The 19,149-nt window shown below is 56.5% G+C and overlaps 8 protein-coding genes across 8 annotated transcripts; 4 read left to right on the top strand and 4 right to left on the bottom strand.

The window, feature by feature from the left end:
• Nucleotides 1–23: 23 nt before the first annotated feature.
• On the top strand, nucleotides 24–928 carry J3D65DRAFT_261298 (uncharacterized protein). Its single transcript, XM_066794877.1, has one exon. It carries the CDS (start codon nucleotides 187–189, stop codon nucleotides 697–699), a length of 513 nt encoding a protein of 170 aa, XP_066657882.1. The 5' UTR covers nucleotides 24–186; the 3' UTR covers nucleotides 700–928.
• Nucleotides 929–1,495: 567 nt separating this feature from the next.
• On the bottom strand, nucleotides 1,496–2,701 carry J3D65DRAFT_675134 (uncharacterized protein). The gene is made up of 2 exons (XM_066803565.1): nucleotides 1,952–2,701; nucleotides 1,496–1,864 (listed from the first exon to the last, which is right to left on the bottom strand). Exons 1-2 carry the CDS (start codon nucleotides 2,329–2,331, stop codon nucleotides 1,750–1,752), a joined length of 495 nt encoding a protein of 164 aa, XP_066657881.1. The 5' UTR covers nucleotides 2,332–2,701; the 3' UTR covers nucleotides 1,496–1,749.
• A 700-nt stretch (nucleotides 2,702–3,401) lies between these two features.
• Nucleotides 3,402–4,735, bottom strand: J3D65DRAFT_549386 (plasma membrane snare protein-like protein; the record flags this gene model as incomplete). Its single annotated transcript, XM_066796951.1, has 4 exons — nucleotides 3,402–3,461; nucleotides 3,523–3,892; nucleotides 3,953–4,210; nucleotides 4,263–4,735. The coding sequence occupies 4 exons, from the start codon at nucleotides 4,733–4,735 to the stop codon at nucleotides 3,402–3,404; spliced, it is 1,161 nt and encodes a 386-aa protein (XP_066657880.1).
• Nucleotides 4,736–5,129: 394 nt separating this feature from the next.
• On the bottom strand, nucleotides 5,130–7,142 carry J3D65DRAFT_617001 (dTDP-D-glucose 4,6-dehydratase). Its single transcript, XM_066799509.1, has 4 exons — nucleotides 6,888–7,142; nucleotides 6,682–6,826; nucleotides 6,052–6,587; nucleotides 5,130–5,990 (listed from the first exon to the last, which is right to left on the bottom strand). The coding sequence occupies exons 1-4, from the start codon at nucleotides 6,955–6,957 to the stop codon at nucleotides 5,413–5,415; spliced, it is 1,329 nt and encodes a 442-aa protein (XP_066657879.1). The 5' UTR covers nucleotides 6,958–7,142; the 3' UTR covers nucleotides 5,130–5,412.
• Nucleotides 7,143–7,260: 118 nt separating this feature from the next.
• On the bottom strand, nucleotides 7,261–9,683 carry J3D65DRAFT_617000 (uncharacterized protein). The gene is made up of 6 exons (XM_066799508.1): nucleotides 9,509–9,683; nucleotides 9,426–9,451; nucleotides 8,264–9,373; nucleotides 7,957–8,218; nucleotides 7,695–7,903; nucleotides 7,261–7,644 (listed from the first exon to the last, which is right to left on the bottom strand). Exons 1-6 carry the CDS (start codon nucleotides 9,522–9,524, stop codon nucleotides 7,618–7,620), a joined length of 1,650 nt encoding a protein of 549 aa, XP_066657878.1. The 5' UTR covers nucleotides 9,525–9,683; the 3' UTR covers nucleotides 7,261–7,617.
• Nucleotides 9,684–9,747: 64 nt separating this feature from the next.
• Nucleotides 9,748–11,641, top strand: J3D65DRAFT_616996 (DNA glycosylase). The gene is made up of 3 exons (XM_066799507.1): nucleotides 9,748–10,199; nucleotides 10,250–11,031; nucleotides 11,080–11,641. The coding sequence occupies exons 1-3, from the start codon at nucleotides 10,105–10,107 to the stop codon at nucleotides 11,460–11,462; spliced, it is 1,260 nt and encodes a 419-aa protein (XP_066657877.1). The 5' UTR covers nucleotides 9,748–10,104; the 3' UTR covers nucleotides 11,463–11,641.
• J3D65DRAFT_261005 (uncharacterized protein) lies at nucleotides 11,517–13,233 on the top strand. The gene has a single exon (XM_066794875.1). The coding sequence runs from the start codon at nucleotides 11,961–11,963 to the stop codon at nucleotides 13,095–13,097; it is 1,137 nt and encodes a 378-aa protein (XP_066657876.1). The 5' UTR covers nucleotides 11,517–11,960; the 3' UTR covers nucleotides 13,098–13,233.
• Nucleotides 13,234–14,117: 884 nt separating this feature from the next.
• On the top strand, nucleotides 14,118–18,360 carry J3D65DRAFT_261027 (cortical protein marker for cell polarity-domain-containing protein). The gene is made up of 2 exons (XM_066794876.1): nucleotides 14,118–17,925; nucleotides 17,974–18,360. Exons 1-2 carry the CDS (start codon nucleotides 14,487–14,489, stop codon nucleotides 18,198–18,200), a joined length of 3,666 nt encoding a protein of 1,221 aa, XP_066657875.1. The 5' UTR covers nucleotides 14,118–14,486; the 3' UTR covers nucleotides 18,201–18,360.
• The last annotated feature ends 789 nt before the right edge of the window (nucleotides 18,361–19,149 follow it).

Raw genomic sequence — 19,149 nt, 5'->3', positions numbered from 1 at the left:
GGTGGGTGACGTTCGGAGCCGCGCCAAGACTTGATACGCACTACATGAGCGCGGGAGCTCTACTTTGCGTCTGGACCGACACCAATCCACCACCGCTACTCTCCAGTCCCATTCTTCACGACCACCGCCAATTGTTTCCGCGAAATTCCAGCATGATCTGTCGATAATCGCTCTCACTCCGCCGTCATGTCTGCTCAAGAGCTCCACGCCGCACTACTCCGTCCCGCCATCCTCCACATTCTACGCGCTGCTGGCTACCACAGCGCGCGACCCTCAGTCGTCGATGCCGTCTCCGACATTGCCGCGCGATACATGCTTCTGCTGGCCCAGCGCACTGCCTACCACTCGTGGAGTAATCACAACGATCCGGCACCGACCTTGACCGACGTACGCATGGCCATGTCCGACGCCGGCCTGCTCATTCCGTCCACGACGGGCGCCGAAGAGGCGTGGAAAGAGGTGCTTCGGAAGCCCCTGTCGGACTACCCAGAACGCAATGGCATGCGCATGAAGGAGGCCCGGCGGCGAGACCTCGAAGACACGGCCGACGTCCGCGAATTCATCGATTGGGTTATGGGCCCGGCGAACAAGGAAATCATGAGAGTAGCGGGCTTGGACGTCAGCACAGGTGCAGGCAAGGCATTGGACGTGGCTCCGGGTGCTAACGCACTGAGAGAGGACTACTTGACTTGTGAGTGATGGCCGGTATGATTTTGTCGTCCGATCGCTAATCGGACAACAGCGCTCAAAAAGAAGCACAGCAAAACGGGCGAAGAGTCGCGCTTCCAGGGTACTGTCCTCGGTATTCCCGCAGAAGACAAGCACGTGCGCATCGAGGGCGGGCCCGAGTCGCTACATGACTGGATCAAGCAAACGTCGGAAAAGGCCGTCGCAAAAGCCGAATCATCAGCAAACGGCAGCAGCAAGAATGCGAGGCAAACAACGCCCGAGCAGACGCCTCCTCCTCTGCCGCCCACGACACATGAATCCGAAGACACAGTCATGGAGACTTGAGCGTCCAGAATCTCGTCCTGGAGACTTCACAACGTTCCCTCTCCCCCTTGTCTGTAAAAGGCAGGGAGTCAATTCTTCTCCGCGAGCCCCAACATCGGAGCCCACTTGTCCAAAAAGTCAAAGCCCCATCGCCAAAGTCTCGCTCACAGAAGCGACTCTGCTACACACGCTGCCAGAAACGGTGAAATAATACCGAGCCAAGGACTGAAGCAAGGCTCAACATCAACACATCCATATATCATGTCACCAGTCTTACTTGGACGTACAAGGCCAGCACGCCCCCAGGCTAAGAAGAACCCGCACCTTTTCTGGGATATCAAAAGGAGCCGGGCATGGATCGCGAGGAGACAATGAGGAACAAAAGGTTGCATTGCCGCTGGCCCAGTGTCTATCCATATAGGCTGCTGTAAAGCGAGTGGGCGAGAAGCAGGCAGGCATGCGGAACCCTAGGCAGGGAATTGGCAGGCCCGGAGGGCGGATGGGACGAAAAGACGTTAGGTGGACTACCTGCCTGCGTCAATACCATAATGATTTGGGGACGTGGTAGCCTCAATCGTGCATGGAAGCAATAAATTTCCTTCCATCTCGCCGCATATCCCAGTACTTCACCCTTTGGCCCGTCCCAGTAAGCCTATTTTGGTCCACTCATTCCCATGCCCTCGTCTCTCTATCTTTCCATTCATCCCACCCGAAACTCTTCATTATAGGTCTTCCTTCGCTCAGTCCTCTGCCCATTCAGTGCACCGGATTCGCCGGGCCCCCTCTCTGCCCCAAAACGCCGCCGACATCAACGTCGTGCTTCCTCTCCTGCTTGACGGCCTCGCGCAGCGGCGCCTGCTCTGCTTTCTTCCTGGAGCACGCGGACAAGTCGTTAGCCTGGAGCTCTTCTGACCATACCAAGCCCGAAAGAGAGAGAAAAGAGAGCAGATCAACGCACCGTCCCAGATCCTCCTCAGTGCCCAAGCCACCCGCCCCCGCGGCGCCGCTCTTGCCCTGTCCATCTACCACCGCGTCCGCGACGGCGCCTTCGCCCGGCGCTGCCATTTGCTCTGCGTCGTCTTGTCCTGCTCCTACCTCGCTCGCTGCTTTGTCTGCGCCTGCTTCGGCTGCGGTGCCGTGCACGCCGCGCGCCAGCGACGTGGGGATGCCTGTGGATGGTGCGGACGAGGCCGTACGGTGTGCTTCGGTCGTTGTGTTTGTGTTTGTGTTTGTGCCGGAGGTGGAGGTCGAGGACTCAGCTGGGTTGCGCGAGACGGGGTTGTTGGATTGCGCGTATGCGGCTGCTGTGGGAGGCTGCTGAGGCGCGGAGGAGGACATGGTTGTCGCTGCTGCTACGGAGTCTTTGGCTCTGTAGTTGACGAGTGGATATAGGTTGGGTTTGCGGCTACGGTTTGGAGGATGTGTTGGTGAGAGGCGAGGTGCTGGCAAGAGGTGTGGTTTGTGCTCAGAGCAGAGGCGCAGAAGGCAAGAGCTTTGTCAAGGAATATGACAATCTTCAGTGGTGAACGAGGTGACGAGACGATGTCGAAAGTGGGTGGGCTCTTGTTCTGAGGAGGGAGCGCCCACCTGGAATGCGGGCATGACGTATGTAGGGCCAGGGCCCGCCACGCTGCATTCCGTTGTGTACTAGACTCACTGGCATCACTCGATCGACTCGCTTCGAGCTCTTCGCAAGACAACTTTTGAGAATATTCCCATTATTCACTTCCGTCTAGCTTCTCAAAGCAGCTCCTGCCTAAATCAACATCAATCGCATGCCCAGATCGAGCAACACCAAATACCACTTTATAAACGCAAAAAGCAGCCGTATTACCATAACATATAACCTACCAATCAGTAAGCTATGCACTGAGTTAGCATAGCGACGGACCGGTAAAGCTTCTCTTTGATATAAGCATAATCCAGATTGTCGTTCTGGTGGGAATTGAACTTGTGGTTGTTCGCTGGTCAAGGTTCGTTCAATCCTGGATACGATTCCTCCTCTCCTCTGCCTTTCCCTTTTGCTTTTCACCTCTCGTTCTTCCTTTCTCGAAGCCGCCCATTTTGCGTTGTACAGCACGTACCAACAGGTGGCTGCTAGGATTCAAGCATTCAAAACGTTCAAAGTGGGCACTAGGAGTTTGACGGAGGCAGCTGAATCATCGCAGAGCACTTGGTTGGAGAGCAACAGACGAGGCTGTCTTTCCTCGAAGAACAGAGGATTTTTGTCTAGAGGAGCAGCGCGAATAAACCAAAAATGCCTCGTAAGCAGGAATTAGGTGGTAGTCCTGTTCATGCCCAGCCCAAAAGAGACGAGAAATTGATATGAATTGATGCCCGCAAAACGCCGTCCCTTGCAACGATTTTCCTGGAGTAGGTCAACGAAGCATTCTTTTCCAGTGATTCCACTACTTGATGCGCTCCAGGCGAGCGCGGTTCATGGCAATCTGGTCGTCGACCTTGTCCGTCTGTACAAAGGTTGTCAGCAATCCGATTGAGAAAAGAAGCTAGGAAGAGGGTGTAACTCACCTTGCCTGTGATCCTGGTAATGTGTGTGTTCTGCTCATCAACCTCCTTGCCCATGGCGCCAGCGAGGCCCTTCAGACGACCGGCCGCACCGTGGAGAGCATCCAAGTTGGAATCGATTTCGTTCTCCATCTCGTCGTCTTCTGAGTCGGCCTCGAATTGGTACTTGGAACGCTCGGCCAGGTTACCCTTGCCACCGGCGCCGCCTGAGCCACGCAATTCGCGCTGGTACTCCTGCTGACGCTGCCCTGTCTGGTAGGCAGCAGCGCGGGTGGCGTCGCGCTCGTCACGCTCGCGGCGGTGCGTCTCCATGATGGCCTCATCACGCTGATTGCGGCGCTTGGAAACTGTGAAAGGATTGGAGACATGCATGCTGCGTCACTGTCAGTCGTGGCCAACGGGGCGCGGCCGTGCCGCCAAGACGGATACGTACGCAAACATGGACTTGTTGAGAGTCTTGAGTTCGCGAGCCTTTTCCTCAGCAACTCTGTTCTGGTTTGCCGAAAGGTCAAGGTTGCGCTCCGTGTTGTGAATACGCTCGCCTTGAGCGCCCAGACGACCGAGAGTGTCGCGTCCAGTCTCTTCGGCCTGGGCAGCAAGGCGCAAAGCGTTCCGCGTCGAGGAAACGTCCTGCTGTTTCATGAACCTGATCTGTTGCTTGGTGGACTGAATGTCCTCTTCCTCCTCCTCCCTGCGAAGCCAGTCAGCCATAGTTTCATTGTCCAAGTGTTCTCCAAGCTCACTCAGCAGTCAGCTTGCGCTCAGCGTAACTCCCGTAGCCGCTGCTGTCGCCACCAGGGGCAGCTGTTCCAGAGACGCCGCTCTGCGCTGGAGCAGGAGGTGCCTGCTGGACTCTCTCGGCAGCATTGCCGAAGAGCTCTTGTCTTCCAGTGTCGTCGGCAGGGCCCATTCCGCCGTAGCCACCAGCCCGCGCGGAACCACCATTCGAGCTTCCGCCGCCGAACCTGTCCTGGCCGTATGCACCAGTGCCTCCGAAGGCAGCACCACCACCGCCATAGCCGCCAGCGGGGACGGGGGTCTTCTCAGCACGTTGCTGGGGGGTTGGGCCGCCGCTGTATGGCGGAGGAGCAGCCTGTTGGGCATAGGGGTTCGAGGGCGCGGGCGACGAGCTGTTGGACTTGCGGTTGCCGAAAAGGGCCTTGCGATTGGAGTCGTCGCCGGCGGCTTCTTTGTCCTTTTTGCTGAAGAGACCCATGGTGGGCGATCGATGTGTGGGATGTGGGTAACGGGAGGGTTGTGGGGTCGATGGTTGAGGGGTGGGTGGTGGGTGCTGCGAAGGCGAAGGGCACCGGCGACCAGAGGTATTGTTGGACCCTTTCTTGGGAGCGTGGCTGTGGGCGATGACGGGGTGTCAAGGGCGGACAGAAGAAGGATGAGAGGGAGAGAGACGGTTCTACTCCTAGGACGAAATACGGATACGTGAGGCAGTGCAGGTCTCAGTCTTAGCCTCCTGGCCGGGCCCCCCTCTTCCTCTCAGCCCAGCCCACCGCAGGCTCAGGCGCAGGTCCGGGCAGTCAAACCACGCGAACGGGGGCTTCCGCTCTGCCTTCCGCTTTCGCCGCAGCACCCGCCGCCACGGCCCGTCTTGGCCTGTTTATGCCTGCCCCCCCCTCGTGAGTTTCGACTCGACACTTTTTCAAACGGTCGCTTACCGTAGCTCCTCTTCTTCACCTTCTCATCTGGCGCCGAGACCTGTGCCGTATCAAATACATGGCTTTGCACTATACACTACTTCTAATTCCCCTCTACTGCTCCACCAACATCAAGTGTGACCACAACAGGACAATGGACCGAGACATCAGCCCCCCGAAACTCTGGTCCAACAGAATGCAACGCCATGGGGTATCGGTAGAACTCGACAAATGCTCGCTTCTACACCGTCCCGCCCGACGCCTGCAGATGGTATAGCGCTCGTTCATTCCACGTGTGCTCGTCGTCCTCTCCCGTCGCCGGCTCCTCATCCAATGCAGCGTGCTCCTCCGCCGTGAATATCTCATTCCCTTCCACGACCGGGAACGGCGTCAGGATTCTGCCAATGTCTCCCCACCAGATCTCCCCAAACTTGCGATACCAGTCGACCGTAATCTTCAACCCTTCGTCAAAGCTGGTCCTTTGCCGCCACCCGAGTTGAGCGAGCTTCGTACCATCGGTAGCGTAGCGATGGTCGTTGAATGGCCGGTCTGTCGTGTGCTCAACCCACGTTGAGAACTCGCGCGGAGTGGAGCTCGGGAGACCGAAAAGCTTCAGAAGGCGATGGCTCAGATCCAGGTTGGAAATCTCGTCACGAGAAGCGACATTGTAGATTTGCCCAATGGCGCCCTTGTGGAAAATTGTATCGAGAGCATCGGCGACATCTCCAGCATACAAGTACCGGCGTGTTGGCGAGCCGTCTCCGTGCAGCAGAAGCTTGCGGCCTCGGTGCAGCAGCATGGCGAATTTGGGTATTATCTCTGTCGCAAAGGGGCTATTAGCAAATGTATCGCAAAGCATTTTGTGGGTAGGCAGGCATACTTTCAGGGAATTGGTGCGGCCCGTAGACATTGTTTGATCGCACAATTATGACCGGCAGCTTGAAGCTCTTGTAGTAGGCGTTGACCATCATTTCGGCCGCCGCTTTGCTGGCCGAGTACGGGTTTGTAGGAGCAAGCAAGCTGCTCTCAATGAGGTCGTCCTTGTCGGAAGCCACCTCGCCGTAAACCTCGTCGGTCGAAATGTGTATAAATCGCCGGATCCCATGCGCTTTGGCGCTCTCGAGCAAAACGTGCGTGCCATAGACATTGGTGTTGGTAAACTGGTAAGAGTTGCCAAAACTCAAGTCGACGTGCGACTGGGCTGCAAAGTGGAAAATGGTGTCAATGTTGTGCGTGCGAAGGCAGTGCATGACGTCCGCTGGGGACGTGATGTCACCCTGCACAAAGGTAAAGTTGGGGCAGCCATCCAGGATCCGCGTGTTGTTGAGCGATGCGCAGTAGTCCAGTTTGTCAAAGGAGAAGACGTGGTAGTTTGCCGGGTAGGTCAAGACGAGATGGCGAACAAACCAGCATGCGCTGTTCCTGTCGTTAGCCGTGCAGAGGTCGCGGGGGAGCAAGCGCATCGCGCTCCACTCCCCGGATCCACAGTCGCGTGGGCGACTCGACGTACATGAAGCCCGCTCCTCCAGTGACCATTATATTCTGCGTGTCGGAGAGCGGATCGAATGCGGTCGAGCCCTTGAGCACCGGCGTCTGAGTCCATATCGCGGCATCGACGTAGGTTCGGGGGTTGAGAACCGTTGAGCTTCGGCGACCTGGTTTGCGGTCAGGTCAGCGCCACGACGGAGCGGAAGAGTCTGCGACGGCAAAACTCACGAGAACGCCTGCTGACAGCTGGCGGGACCAGATCGTCCGGAGCGGGAATGTTGTTGACCTTGGTGGCCATTATACAGGCGGTGCGGGCTGCAGTCGCACGTTGTCCTGCCGAGGGAACAGGCTCCGCGGTGAGATCATGCTAGGTGTCGCATCGGACGAGTACCAAAGGGCGCATAATAAAACCAAGGTCGCAGGACTCAACCGCGGCGTCTTGAGGTCAGACAAAGCCGCAAAAGGCGCGCCCAGTAAGCGAGATGTCGTATGTCCAACCACCGAGAGCCGCCCCACCCCCCTCCGCCGCATCCTTTCCAACGCCCATGTCACCCCCGGACCGTCACCAACGGGCACAGGCCAGATTCTTTGGTCTCGACGTGCACATCTTGATCTGGATCAATTAACTGTGGTTTCGGCTATTATGAGAGCCGCGTTGATCTGGTCCTGTCACTACTTGGATATTCTCATCCGCACTTTTGCCCGCCGTCCGTCAAATCTTGCCACCTTCCAATTCACTCCTCGTCCGAATGCTTTTTAAAATAACAGCTACCCAAGCTGCAGGTTTTGACTGACACAGATAAAAAAGCCCTTCCGTTGGCTGCTCCTTGTATCGCCCCACCCAGCGCCATCTGGGCTCACTTTCAACAGAGCCCTTGACCAAATCCGCCGCGCGTGGAACCCACCAATTGTTGCTGAGCGCCTCTTTGCGGGCGACAGCCCTGTGCTTACCCCTTGTTTACCAAGCGTCAACGTCAAAGTATTCCTGTAACCATGTCAGCAAAATCCTCGTCGCTAGCCATCCGAAAAGCGAACCTCGCTGAAGAACGTGACCACAACGGTGCGGTCCGCGAATTTCCTGCCAGCCAGAGCACGGAGTGCTTTTTGTGCCGATTCGGGTGTGTCATATTTGATGTAAATCTTGCCCACGCCCTTCTCTTCCTTGCCATGGAGGGGTCTCGGAATCTTGAGCTCCAGCACTTTGCCGTACTTTTCGCATTCTTCCTTGACATCTTCGCAGATTTCTAGTTTTGTCAGTTAGTGGTTTGCTTTCTGGAATTATCGATCGCAGTTTTACCTTCGTACTCGTCCTTGTCCATCAATTCTTCTGCAGTGACCATGTTGAGCAGCATCAGGACTCTGCCCTGCTCGACGTCTCCCGAAGAGGTACCTGCAAGCATGGACATGGCACTGACGCCCATCTCAAGGCCAGAGGCTTGCTGGAGACCGACGCATGCCTTTTGGACCTTGATGTACTGGTCGCTGATTTGCATATTGTTCAAGCCTTCGACGGCAATTTCGGTGGCAGCAGGATCGAGATATTCGCAAAAAGCAATGCCCTGTTCATGTCAAAATAGCTCCTGAGGCTGCCAATGGATTCTTACCTTGGACTGTTCTGTGTCGCTGTCCTTGACCATGGCGAATGCCTTGAGCTCTCCAAAAGAGCCCAGCAGCTCGTGTGCTTGCTCTTCCATGAGAGCAGTGGGTAGATTCGTGACCATGATCTTTTGCGGGCTGTCCTTGACCTTGTTGGAAATGACACCCTCTTGATGCTCCTCCTCTTCAGCCGGTGCGGGAACAATGTAGTCCTTGGGACGGCGGATGACGAGACCAGAGGCAGCACCATTGCTTGATCCATTTGTGGCACTGTCTGCCTCCATCGAAATGCCGTCCAATGCCAGAGCTGTTGTCGCATCCTCTGGCGTCTTGAATTCCAGCAGCGCAAAGGTGCGGTCCTTTGAGATCTGAGCGGAGGTACAAGGATCTGGGCTCGAGACGACGTTGAGGTGGTTGAGTTGGAGATTGAAAAAGTCTTGAACAGCCTCATCGTTGGCCTGCGAGGGGAAGTTGTAGACGAAGAGACGCTTGGACTGGCGGGCGTTGGATGCCTTTAGGGCGGAGGCATTGGCAGAGCCAGCAGGCTGGTTCATAAAAGCCTGGAGACGGCTGGGGTCCATTGGCTGTTGGCGAGGAGCTCCAGGCAGGGGGAACATGCCAGAGAGCTTGGCCTGTTCGGCCGTGACATTCTCGTATCCTGGCGGCTTGATATCCCACTGCGTCATGCGTCTCTTGCGCTCCAGGACCGAGACGATATTGGTCAAGTCTGGAGTGGGCTCCCTCTTCTTAGGAGGCGGCGATGCACTCCTTCTCCTGCCACCACGGCCTCCGGCGGTGGCGGCGGCGGCGTCATCGTTCCTGTCTCGATCTCTTCTGTTGCGACCACCACGGTCGTCGAACAGGTCGCGGTCCCGGCGCGGCGGCCTCTCGTCCTCATCTCTTCTATCCCGCCTGGAGCCACGGTCCCTGTCCCATCCACGCTCCTCACGCCCCTCACGATGCCGATCTCTGCCGCTGTAGCGCTCCTCGCGTTCACGTTCCCGATAATCGCGACTGGAAGAGTAGGTGTCTACTTCGTAATCGCGCCTGGAGCGGTGACCAGGTGACCTCGAGCGGCGACGGTCGCGGCGGCGCTCATCTCGATCACCGCGGGAGGACTTGATGAGCTTGTCAGTGGAGGCTCCTCGTGTCAAGATGTCGAGGTCTTACGTAGTAGTCGCGCGAGCGGCCGCCGTCTGAAAAGCTACTGTTGGTAAGCTGTTTTGAGAAATGCGGGAGGGAGCGATGCGGACCTCTTTCGCCATTCATCTTGAAGGATGCAGCACAACGCAATTGTATGCGGTGAGGTGCGCGACGGTGAATGTCGCCGAGATGGTGAAGCGCTGGCGAGAGCGGAAGTGGACGGTGGAGGAAGAGCAGCGTCGCGGAGCTGGCCAACACAACGCAAAGGCGGTTGACGGGCGTTGCCGCCTTGCCCGCGCTAAACTCATTCGATGAGGGAAACTTTGGCTGCCCGTAGCCCGTGCACTCGGCCAAGAAGACGCGCTGGAGTCTGCTCACCGCGAGTCGAGTCTCTCCATCCGACCGGCAGCTCTTGACAAGGTCTTTTCATGCTTATTCCTGGCTAAACACGCCGAAAGTTTGTTCGTCGAGCCCACGCAACGCGTCCAACGGCACCCCGGGCAGCCAAAACGCGTCCAAGTGGCGTCGCGTTCTGCATTTAGTTCCGGGCGGAGACCGACCTCTGCGCCCGTCGCTCTACCTTTTTGATTCCTCGTCTTCTTTCTCCAAGCACCATCTGCAAAGCCTCGTGTTGACAAACCTGTCCTGCCTTTACTCTCTGACGATCGTGAATCCTTCGTTTGCTTGTTTGCTCCCGTCTCCTGTCATGGGCAACCTTCGCTTCACAGAATGGCAAAGACTGCCAATCAGCTTGACGGAATTGTGCATAAACACGACTTTGCGCTGTGGGCAATCATTCAGGTTTTACCTCCCGTCTGCCTGCCTCTTGCTTGCGCTGACAGCCGTCGTAGGTGGCGAAAATCTGGCGATGATGAATGGTCTTGCGCACTCCACGGCCGCATACTCTCCCTCCGCCAGGACGCCGAGTTCCTACACTACCGCGCGATATTTCCCTCCAAACCCAATCATCTCTTGCCCAGCCCACCGCCTTCTGCGACCCCATCGGCCGCCGAATCTCCAAGCCCAGAGGATGACGATACGTTGGCTCTGATCGAGCACTACTTTAACCTGAGGCCAAATCTCGGCCAACTGTATGAGGAATGGGCGGAGGCGGACCTCAACTTCAAAAAGAAAGCCCCGAAATTCACAGGAGTACGAATATTGAAGCAAGATGCGTGGGAGGCACTGGTGGGGTTCATCTGCAGCAGCAACAACAACATTGCGCGCATCTCGCAAATGGTGGAGAAGCTGTGCACAAACTACGGTCCGTTGATAGGGCACCTGGGCAAAACTCCTTACCATGACTTCCCCCCAGCGTCAGCCTTGACGGATGCCAAGGTCGAGCAGCATTTGAGGCAGCTCGGTTTTGGATATCGGGCCAAGTATCTGTATCAGACTGCGCTCATGGTTCACGACAAAGGAGAGACTTGGCTTGATGGTTTGAGAAATCCAGAAAGTCCTGTGTTGGGTGCGGAGCCATGTTCCGGTGGAGAGTTCACAGATGGTGGACGGGAGGGCTATAGAACTGCCCATGAGGAGCTCCTGGCCCTCCAAGGCGTTGGACCGAAAGTCGCCGATTGCGTCTGTCTCATGGGACTTGGCTGGGGAGAAGCCGTCCCTGTCGACACTCATGGTAAAAGTACTAGGTATCTTCGCCTGTACGACTGCTAACATGATGCAGTCTGGCAAATCGCCCAGAGAGACTACAAGTTTGGAAAGGGCAAGCACAGCAGCCTCACCAAAGCCACCTACGACGCGGTCGCAAACAAGTTCCGCGGGTTGTGGGGAAAGGAGGCTGGCTGGGCGCACTCTGTGCTGTTCACGGCTGATCTGAAGACCTTCTCAGAACGGCTCGTGGCCAAAGTCGAGTTCAAGGAAGAGAAAATTGAGGTCAAGGAAGAGGAAATTGAGGTCAAGGTCGAACGGGAAGATGTTGGCATTATCTCAAAGACCGAGGAGAAAGTTGCGAGTAAGAAGGTGAAGCGAGAGGCAGAAGATGAGCACCAGGTTGTTGAAGCTCAAGGCAGGACGACCAAGAGGACGAGAAGGAGTAGAGCGCGATAGGCGCATCTCTCAATTGCAGTCGTATGATAGGTCCGTGTGAGAACAAGAGCGGAACCAGGGTGCAGTGCATGTGGGAAACATGTTTCGGTTTTGTTAGGGCAGCCATGCAGGCTGAGGTAGCGGGGATCAGCTGCAACCCAAGGACCTGGACTGCCGTCCAGCCTCCAGCCTTCCAGCCATCCTCTAAAACCACCATCACCACGACCACCACCTCGCCATCGCTACCAAACCTACACCTATTCCAGCCGGCACGAAGGCGCCAATTCGTGCTACCTAAGATCCTCCGACCAAACATCCGAGACCACGGACGGTTCGAGCGGCGCGCAGCAGCCAATCGACCCATTACGTCACCTCACCTCGTTTGACAGCCAGGACTCGGACCGCCGCGACAACTGCTCGTCTGCTCCCAACATTTCGATCTGCGCGCCCGGTGCATGTTGACACAGCTCTGCGACAACTGAGTAGGTCGAATCACGGGCTCATTGCTCTTCAGTCACCATGTCGAGCTCGGCGCAAGTAAAGGCGCTTCCGCGCTACTTTCGCAACGATCAGCCTCTCACCAAGAGGGATGCAATCAAACAGCTGTCCGCTTCGCTCGATCGCTTGATCAACAGCTATCCTCCGGATAAGATCCCTCCTGGCGGCGGCTTATACTATGGTCCGATCAGTGTGTCGTTCCTCTTCTTTCGCCTCCAACAGCTGTACCCCGAAATGCTGGTGGGCGAACATCCGTTGGGCACCTGGTCTGCAGCCTACCTCGAGCTCGCTCAGAAGTCGATGAAGGAGTACCCCGGACCCAGCACCAGCAAATGCGGCATCAGCGACGACATCATGTGTCTCCTAGCCCTTGGGGCAGCTTCGGCAAAGGACGCGGACATGGCCAAGTCTCTGTGCGACTATGCTGCCATCGCAAGCGACGACGAGGCTGGTAATGAGTGGCTGTACGGACGCGGCGGTTACCTGTACCTGTTGCGCCTGGTGAGGGCCTCTTTTGAAGATGACGAGGAGACGACGATCATGATTGACGACGCTGCGGATGAAGTCATTGAAGCCATCATGGATTCTCCTCGACCGTGGAAATGGCATGGAAAGGCTTACCTCGGGGCTGTCCACGGCACCATTGGCATCATCACGCAAATCATCCTCACCGATCCCGGCATGGCGCCCAAGCTCGAGGCTGACCTGGGGGCTCTGCTCAGCTACCAGTATGAGAGCGGCAACTGGCCATCGTCCATCCCGCCTGGCAAGGACCGACTCGTGCAATTTTGTCACGGCGCGCCGGGCGTGGTCGCGTCGCTCCAGTCGATCCGCCAGTATTTTCCGAAGCTGCAAGAGCGCATGGACAGGGCCATCAAAAAGGGCCAGGAGTGCATACTGGAGCGCGGCCTCTTGACCAAGGAACCGTGCCTGTGTCACGGCATCTCGGGCAACGCGCTCGCGCTTGATGACCCGCACTTTGAGCACTTTCTCACTTTTACGACGGGCCATGAGATCAAGCAAATGGAAAAGGAAGGCATGATGGAGCGCAGCGATGATCCGTCGGCGCTGTGGTGTGGCGAAGCCGGCCGCGCATGGACGTGGGCTGTGGCCGACAAACACCTGGAGAAGCGGTTCCTGGGATACAATGACATTTGAGAGACGGACGGCTTCTTCCACTGCAACGACTGAACGACGGTTACGAGATTATGAAATTGGATGCCGAGGACATGGCGCGTGGGGTTTTTCGGTAAGGGACATTTGCTGGGGGGGGAACGACGGCAGGGCCTGAAACCGTGGGATGCTGCGGTATTCAAGTCATGCATGGCAGGCAGGTTTCAAAGGATTCAAGTGCAGCAGCAGCAGCAGCAGCAGCAGCAGCAGCAGCAGCAGCAGCAGCAGCAGCGGTGCTACAAGAGAGGCTAGCATTACCTATGAATCGATAGTTTTGGCCCATGGCGCCCAAGGTTGGTGAGCGAGGTGTGGAGCAGAGACGCGGCGGTTGAGGCTGAGACGCGACGGGAGGCGTCGGCCGTGACGGAGGCTGTGGGCGGGTAGATGCAGGACCGGGAGGGCAGTTGCACAAGGAAGCAGCCAATGCGTAATGTAACCATGTCTTGGTGGTTGACGACGATGGGCTGCCACGCAGACGCAGCCGAGCACGCAGCGACGAAGCAAGGATGGATGGGCGGAGGTGGTGGATTGAATGCTGAACGGCATGCCATGTTCAAAACAACCAACACAAGAGGAGTAAGTGCCTGGAGATTGCGGCTCGCACCACACATATGCACCTCGGGAGAGGAACATCATGTGGACTGGCTGATTCGACAGGCTACATGTAGGAGGACCATGTTAGAGTTTGGGCGGGAGCCACGTCGATTAGTGTGAGCCGGAGCCGTCGTGGTGGATGGCCATGGCGATGGCCCCTTGCAGCTTTCCCGTTGTGTACGGGCTTCTCATCTCTCTCGGTGTGGTGGCGCGAGCGTCGCAGCAGGAGCCAGAGCCAGAGCCAGAACGACGCCAGAGGCCGTAGTGTCCGTGTCCGTGTCCGTGTCTGTTTTCCTCGCTCGTCTTCCTCCTGCCTGTCTGCCTGCCTCCCGTCGCCCTCCCTGACGACTGTCTGTCTGTCTCTCCAGCAAAGTCATTCCACAAACCTTCTCCCGCACTTGCTGCCGTCACTCGTTAATCGATCGAAACGATCCTTTCTCTCCCTCTCTCTCTCTCTCGCGCATTATTCAACCAGCCGACCCCATCCTCACCTCACCACAGTCACTCGTTCCATCCTGTCGCACCCCCGACCGGCCTGCCCCTGCGAGTCTCAGCTCCCGGCCCTTCTAACGTTTCCGCAAATCTGTTCGTGGACCCCGATTCGCTGTCATCCTCCAGATCTCTCATCTGCTGTCAAACCCCCCGCGACATGTCGGGCTCGCCACGATTTTGATCCTCTCGTTACCTCTTCTGCTTAGTCGCCGTCGCGCTTAGTCGTCGCGACTCCACGCTCTCTCCCGACTGACCTCTCCACCCACCTCCTCGCTGTCGGCCACGGCTATGAGGTTCCACTCCTCATCTCCAGGCTCGCTGGCCGGCAGACTCGCCCTCCTCATCCTCACCTCCCTCTATGCTGTGCCGCTGTGCGCAGCCGTCAACTTTACTGCAGCAACTTCCCTGAACTTGGACCTCAACTCCCTCGGCCATGTCGCTCTCGCAGGCAACTTTGACGCTGTCTCCCTTTATGAATGGGTCGGCCAGAACCAAGCAACCTACACCCTCAACGGCAGCCAGTCAATCCTCTCCCGCTTCCCCAATGGAGCCTTCGCCCACATCGCTCAAGGCGATGCCAACATTAATGCCATGTGCCCCTGGGTGAAGGATGGCACGCTCCAGGGTATCGTCATTGGCGGCAACTTCACTAGTCTCGACAACCAGGCCGCCCAGGGTGTTGCCTTGTTCAACCCCAACACCTCGCAGATCACGCCCATTTCAGGCCTCACCGGCAGCGTCAAGAGCTTGTACTGCGATTCCGAGTCTGGCACCGTGTACATGGGCGGTTTCTTCAACGGCGAGAATTCGACAAACGCAATTGCTTGGGCCGACGACAAATTCAAGGATCTCCCCTTTGCCGGTTTCAACGGACCCGTTTACTCCATCGTCAAGGACTCCGACGGCCATTTGGTATTTGGTGGAAGTTTTGACGGATTGGGAAACACGAGCACCCCCGCCCAGAAAGACAAGCAGGTTATTCCGCTGGGTGCAGGGAACATTACGGCAAGCGGCTCCTCCTCGACCGACGGCTTCAGCGACCCGAAAAACATCATTTGCAAGACCGGCCAAGGTGGTTCGGGCAACGTGTGGCTCTTGGAGGACAACACCGCTGGGTACTGGAAGGCCGAATTCCAATTTGGGTTCCAGCCTACGAAACTTCGTCTCTACAACACCAACCAGGATGGTCGCGGTACCCAGACCTGGCGCTACACTGCGCTGCCAGACAATGGCATCATGAACTTTACCTACATCGACTCGGACGGACAAAACAAGAGCTGCGACGCCCGATGCCCTCTGCCGCAAGGCAACACGACCTACCAGGACTTTCGCTTCGTCAACAAGGTTGGAATGAACTCATTCCGCATCGACATTTCGGCCTGGTATGGAAGTGGAGCAGGCCTCGCCGGTATCGAGTTGTATCAGGACGACATTTACGCTTTTGCGATTAACTCGTTTAACGAGCCAACCTGTACCAGCGTCAACCAATCAGCTCAGGCAACCACCACGGGAAATTGGCAGGTTGAACCTTCGCACTCGAGCAGCTCCGAATGGTTGTCGGTGAACTTCACATCTGGCGAGGCGGTCGACAGCAGCTCTGCATCGGTCGTCTTCGAGCCCAACATCCCTGAAGCTGGCGATTACACGGTACTCCTGTATACTCCGGGTTGTAAGCAGGACGACAGCTGTAGTCAGCGCGGCATCGTCAACATTACCGGAACCATGAGAAACAGCAGCAGCACTTCGTCGAGCGCACCCATTTCGACCACGCTGTACCAGACCAACTACTACGACAAGTACGACACAATCTACTACGGCTACATTGATGAGATCTCAGGATCCTTCCGTCCGTCAATCACGCTCACGCCCGCCGATGGTCAGACTGGTCCCTTGAACGTAGTTGCTCAACGCATGCGTTTTGAACTCATGAGCGCAAACTCTGGTGGTCTCAATGGTATCTTCGAGTATGACCCAAGCGTCGTCACTGTCAGCGACGACCTTTCCAGTTCGCCCATCAACGCCGCGGGCAACAGTCTTGGCGACGAGGCAGTCATAAATGCCATGGTTACAGACGAAAACACTGTTTTCCTTGGCGGCAATTTCTCCAGCACCAACGTCAGCAACATTTTTGCGATTCGCGACAACACTTCCGTGGCCCTTGCAGACCGCGGACTCAACGCCGAGGTTCACGCCTTGTACCTCAATGGCTCGGAGCTTTACGTTGGCGGTAATTTTACCAACACGGCCGACAACAATGTCGAGGGCCTGGCTGGCGTCGCCGTTTACTCAATCTCGGACAATACGTGGTCTGCACTTGGCGCCGGCGTTCAAGGCAGCGTCGTCAGCATCGTGCCCATGCAGCTCAACCTGACCATTGGGAGCCCTGAGTATGTCGTTGCCGTCAGTGGCGACATCACCGAAGTGCATGCCTTTGGAAGCAACGAGACGTTTGCCGTCGAGGGCGTAGCGCTCTGGTCTCCGTCGAGAAAGAACTGGGTCCACAACCTTGAAATCGCCTCCATTTCCGTTGCTGGCCGATTTTCGGTCATGACTGAAGTCCCTGGATCTGAGCCCCTCTATGCTGGTTCCATCTCGTCCCAAGCTGTAGAGGCTCGAGGCATTGTTTCTCTGCTTGATGATGATGACACCCTTGGGTTGTCGCCTTACTTTATCAACGTTAACAAGAACACAAACTCCAACTCTTCGGGTGTCACAACGGCCATGGTGTACGACGAGAACAACATCAATGTTACGATTCTTGGAGGTCAGTTTACCGCTACTTCGTCGAACGGGACGACTTTCAACAACCTCATCTTCGTTGATTCCGCCAATAACAACGCGGTCACCGGCCTAACCAACGAGCTCAACGCAACGGCGACCGTCAAAACTCTTGCCACTTCTGGCACCACGCTGTACGTCGGCGGCCAATTCAGAGGCAATCTCACCAATGCCGAAATCGACGGTCTTTTGGTCTGGGATCTGCAAAACAGTCAAGCTTCCTCCACCCAACCACAATCCTTGGTCAAGAGTGATGGCCAGGTCAGTGTCAATGCCGTCGCTCCTCGTCCCAGTTCGTCTAGTGTTTTCGTCGGTGGCGATTTCGACTCGGCAGGTGCATTTGGTTGCCCTGCGCTGTGTGTCTACGCGACGGACCGCGGCCAATGGACCTCGCCCGGTGGCAGCATCGAAGGTTCGGTCTCGTCTCTTTACTGGGTTTCGCAGAACCAGCTCATGGTCGCGGGCAACATCACGGTTGGTGGAAACACTACGACGCTTGCCCTCTTCAACGCCAAGCAATCCAACTTTCAGACTGTCGACGGCGCCAGCAACGTCCCTGGAGTCGTCAATTCCATGACGGCTGCTAATAGCGATGGTTCCCAATTCTGGATTGCCGGAACTGCCACCAACGGCTCGAGCTTCGTCATGCTTACTGCATCAGACCCCGCCGACTGGAAGAGCATCGGGTGGGCTCTTGGGGACGACAGTGTCGTCAAGGGCATCCAAGTCTTGCCAGTCTCCAAGAACCACGATTCTTCTGACAAGATTGACAAGGACAAGGTTCTGGTCGTCCTCGGTGACATCAATCTGCCCAACGTTGGCAAGGTCTCTGCTGCCGTGTACAATGGCACCGAATTTTCTCCCTTCGTACTGTCGACACAAGGCAACAATCAAGGCAGCCTGTCCCAAATCTTCGTCCAGAAGCCGCAAAACGTCTTCAAGTCTAACGGTGAGTGTCCAACATATCGAACTCTCATGCCTATCTAACATGTTGCAGGTGGCAAACTGGCCTTGGGTCTGGTCGTACTCGTCGCTCTGGCCATCGCCCTGGGGCTAACAATGGCCATTGTCGTGACCGGCATCATTGCTGAGCGTATACGTCGTAGAAAAGAGGGCTATATGCCTGCGCCTACGTCCATGGGCGATAAGAACACCAACTTGAACCGTATACCGCCGGAACACATTCTGGGGAATCTGGACAACCCGGGGCAAGAGCGCCTCTAGTCGATAGTGATGTCTTGAAAGGAAAAAAGTCGCAGTTGGCTTCAGCTAATTCCCCTTCTCCTTTTTCCCTTTCGAGCAAGGGCGTAATGACGGAATGTACAGAAGAGAATTGGAGAGAAGAAAGGGTCATCCTGAGCGTTGTGTTTTGATAGCAAGGCGTCACCGGCGGATTTTTTTGTGTTCTACTACCCCTTGAAGTTTGTTTTCTTTGCTTTGATTTTGAAACTTTTACACCTTTTTCACTTCGTGTCAAAATCATCTGGCTTGGTTCGATATTTACCGACCAGGAAGGATTCGGGGGTTCGCCGACATCGGAACGATGCATGGATGGACGGGATGGACGGAGGATTGGGAAGCATGTGCTCGAGAGAGTTTGTCTCGACGCACGGATTCGGGGTTTCTACTACAGTCACTTTCTATCGACGCCGCCTCTGTCAGTTTGCCGTCTCTTTCTCCGCTTCTCCCTCTTCTCTCTCTTCCTCTCTCTGTCAAAAATTCCATACCACCATTCCGCTTGGTAGTACGCGCGGCACTCGCACACTCTCACACTCGCTCTCTCACTCTCTCTTTGTCTCCTTTCTTCCAGTTTACCACTGCTCGCCCGCGAGCCAATCGGTCAGCGAGTCAGTCCACCGGCCACACACATGCCACTGCCAAAGGGCGAGCCAGACCAACCAGACCACCCGTATCTCTTGACAAGCCACGGTACCAGATACTCGAGCGCTCGACATTCGCTGGGACTGGACTGGCTTGGACGGGCTCGACATGGGTGGGATGGAATGGGATGAGCTCTTGCATTTCTCCCGTTTTATCACGACGAGATACCACCATCACGACGATGACGACAGCCCGGCACATCTGCCTACGCCTCCCGCCCTGCTTTCCAGGATTCGAAGCTGCGGTAAGCAGGATGACGTGGTGCGTGGGCGGACGAGTGGACGATCGGGCA

Source organism: Phyllosticta citribraziliensis, assembly GCF_038025025.1.
Source record: "Phyllosticta citribraziliensis strain CPC 17464 chromosome Unknown J3D65scaffold_3, whole genome shotgun sequence".
Classification (NCBI taxonomy): Eukaryota; Fungi; Ascomycota; class Dothideomycetes; order Botryosphaeriales; family Phyllostictaceae; genus Phyllosticta; species Phyllosticta citribraziliensis.
The sequence above is the reverse complement of the archived record's forward strand: the minus strand, read 5'-3'. Positions and strand labels throughout refer to the sequence as shown.

Bases quoted from the DNA above. Each gene is read 5' to 3' on its own strand.
- J3D65DRAFT_261298 (XM_066794877.1), top strand. From the start codon at position 187: ATGTCTGCTCAAGAGCTCCACGCCGCACTACTCCGTCCCGCCATCCTC.
- J3D65DRAFT_675134 (XM_066803565.1), bottom strand. From the start codon at position 2,331: ATGTCCTCCTCCGCGCCTCAGCAGCCTCCCACAGCAGCCGCATACGCG. The intron at 1,865-1,951 runs GTGCGTTGATCT...CGCGTGCTCCAG, and splicing joins ACTGAGGAGGATCTGGGACG to GAAGAAAGCAGAGCAGGCGC.
- J3D65DRAFT_617001 (XM_066799509.1), bottom strand. From the start codon at position 6,957: ATGGCCACCAAGGTCAACAACATTCCCGCTCCGGACGATCTGGTCCCG. The intron at 6,588-6,681 runs GTACGTCGAGTC...CGACAGGAACAG, and splicing joins ACTGGAGGAGCGGGCTTCAT to CGCATGCTGGTTTGTTCGCC. The intron at 5,991-6,051 runs GTATGCCTGCCT...CCTTTGCGACAG, and splicing joins GCCGCACCAATTCCCTGAAA to AGATAATACCCAAATTCGCC.
- J3D65DRAFT_617000 (XM_066799508.1), bottom strand. The intron at 9,374-9,425 runs GTAAGACCTCGA...AAGCTCATCAAG, and splicing joins GCCGCTCGCGCGACTACTAC to TCCTCCCGCGGTGATCGAGA. The intron at 8,219-8,263 runs GTAAGAATCCAT...TGACATGAACAG, and splicing joins GCGACACAGAACAGTCCAAG to GGCATTGCTTTTTGCGAATA.
- J3D65DRAFT_616996 (XM_066799507.1), top strand. From the start codon at position 10,105: ATGGGCAACCTTCGCTTCACAGAATGGCAAAGACTGCCAATCAGCTTG. The intron at 10,200-10,249 runs GTTTTACCTCCC...CAGCCGTCGTAG, and splicing joins CGCTGTGGGCAATCATTCAG to GTGGCGAAAATCTGGCGATG. The intron at 11,032-11,079 runs GTAAAAGTACTA...AACATGATGCAG, and splicing joins CGTCCCTGTCGACACTCATG to TCTGGCAAATCGCCCAGAGA.
- J3D65DRAFT_261005 (XM_066794875.1), top strand. From the start codon at position 11,961: ATGTCGAGCTCGGCGCAAGTAAAGGCGCTTCCGCGCTACTTTCGCAAC.
- J3D65DRAFT_261027 (XM_066794876.1), top strand. From the start codon at position 14,487: ATGAGGTTCCACTCCTCATCTCCAGGCTCGCTGGCCGGCAGACTCGCC. The intron at 17,926-17,973 runs GTGAGTGTCCAA...AACATGTTGCAG, and splicing joins AAACGTCTTCAAGTCTAACG to GTGGCAAACTGGCCTTGGGT.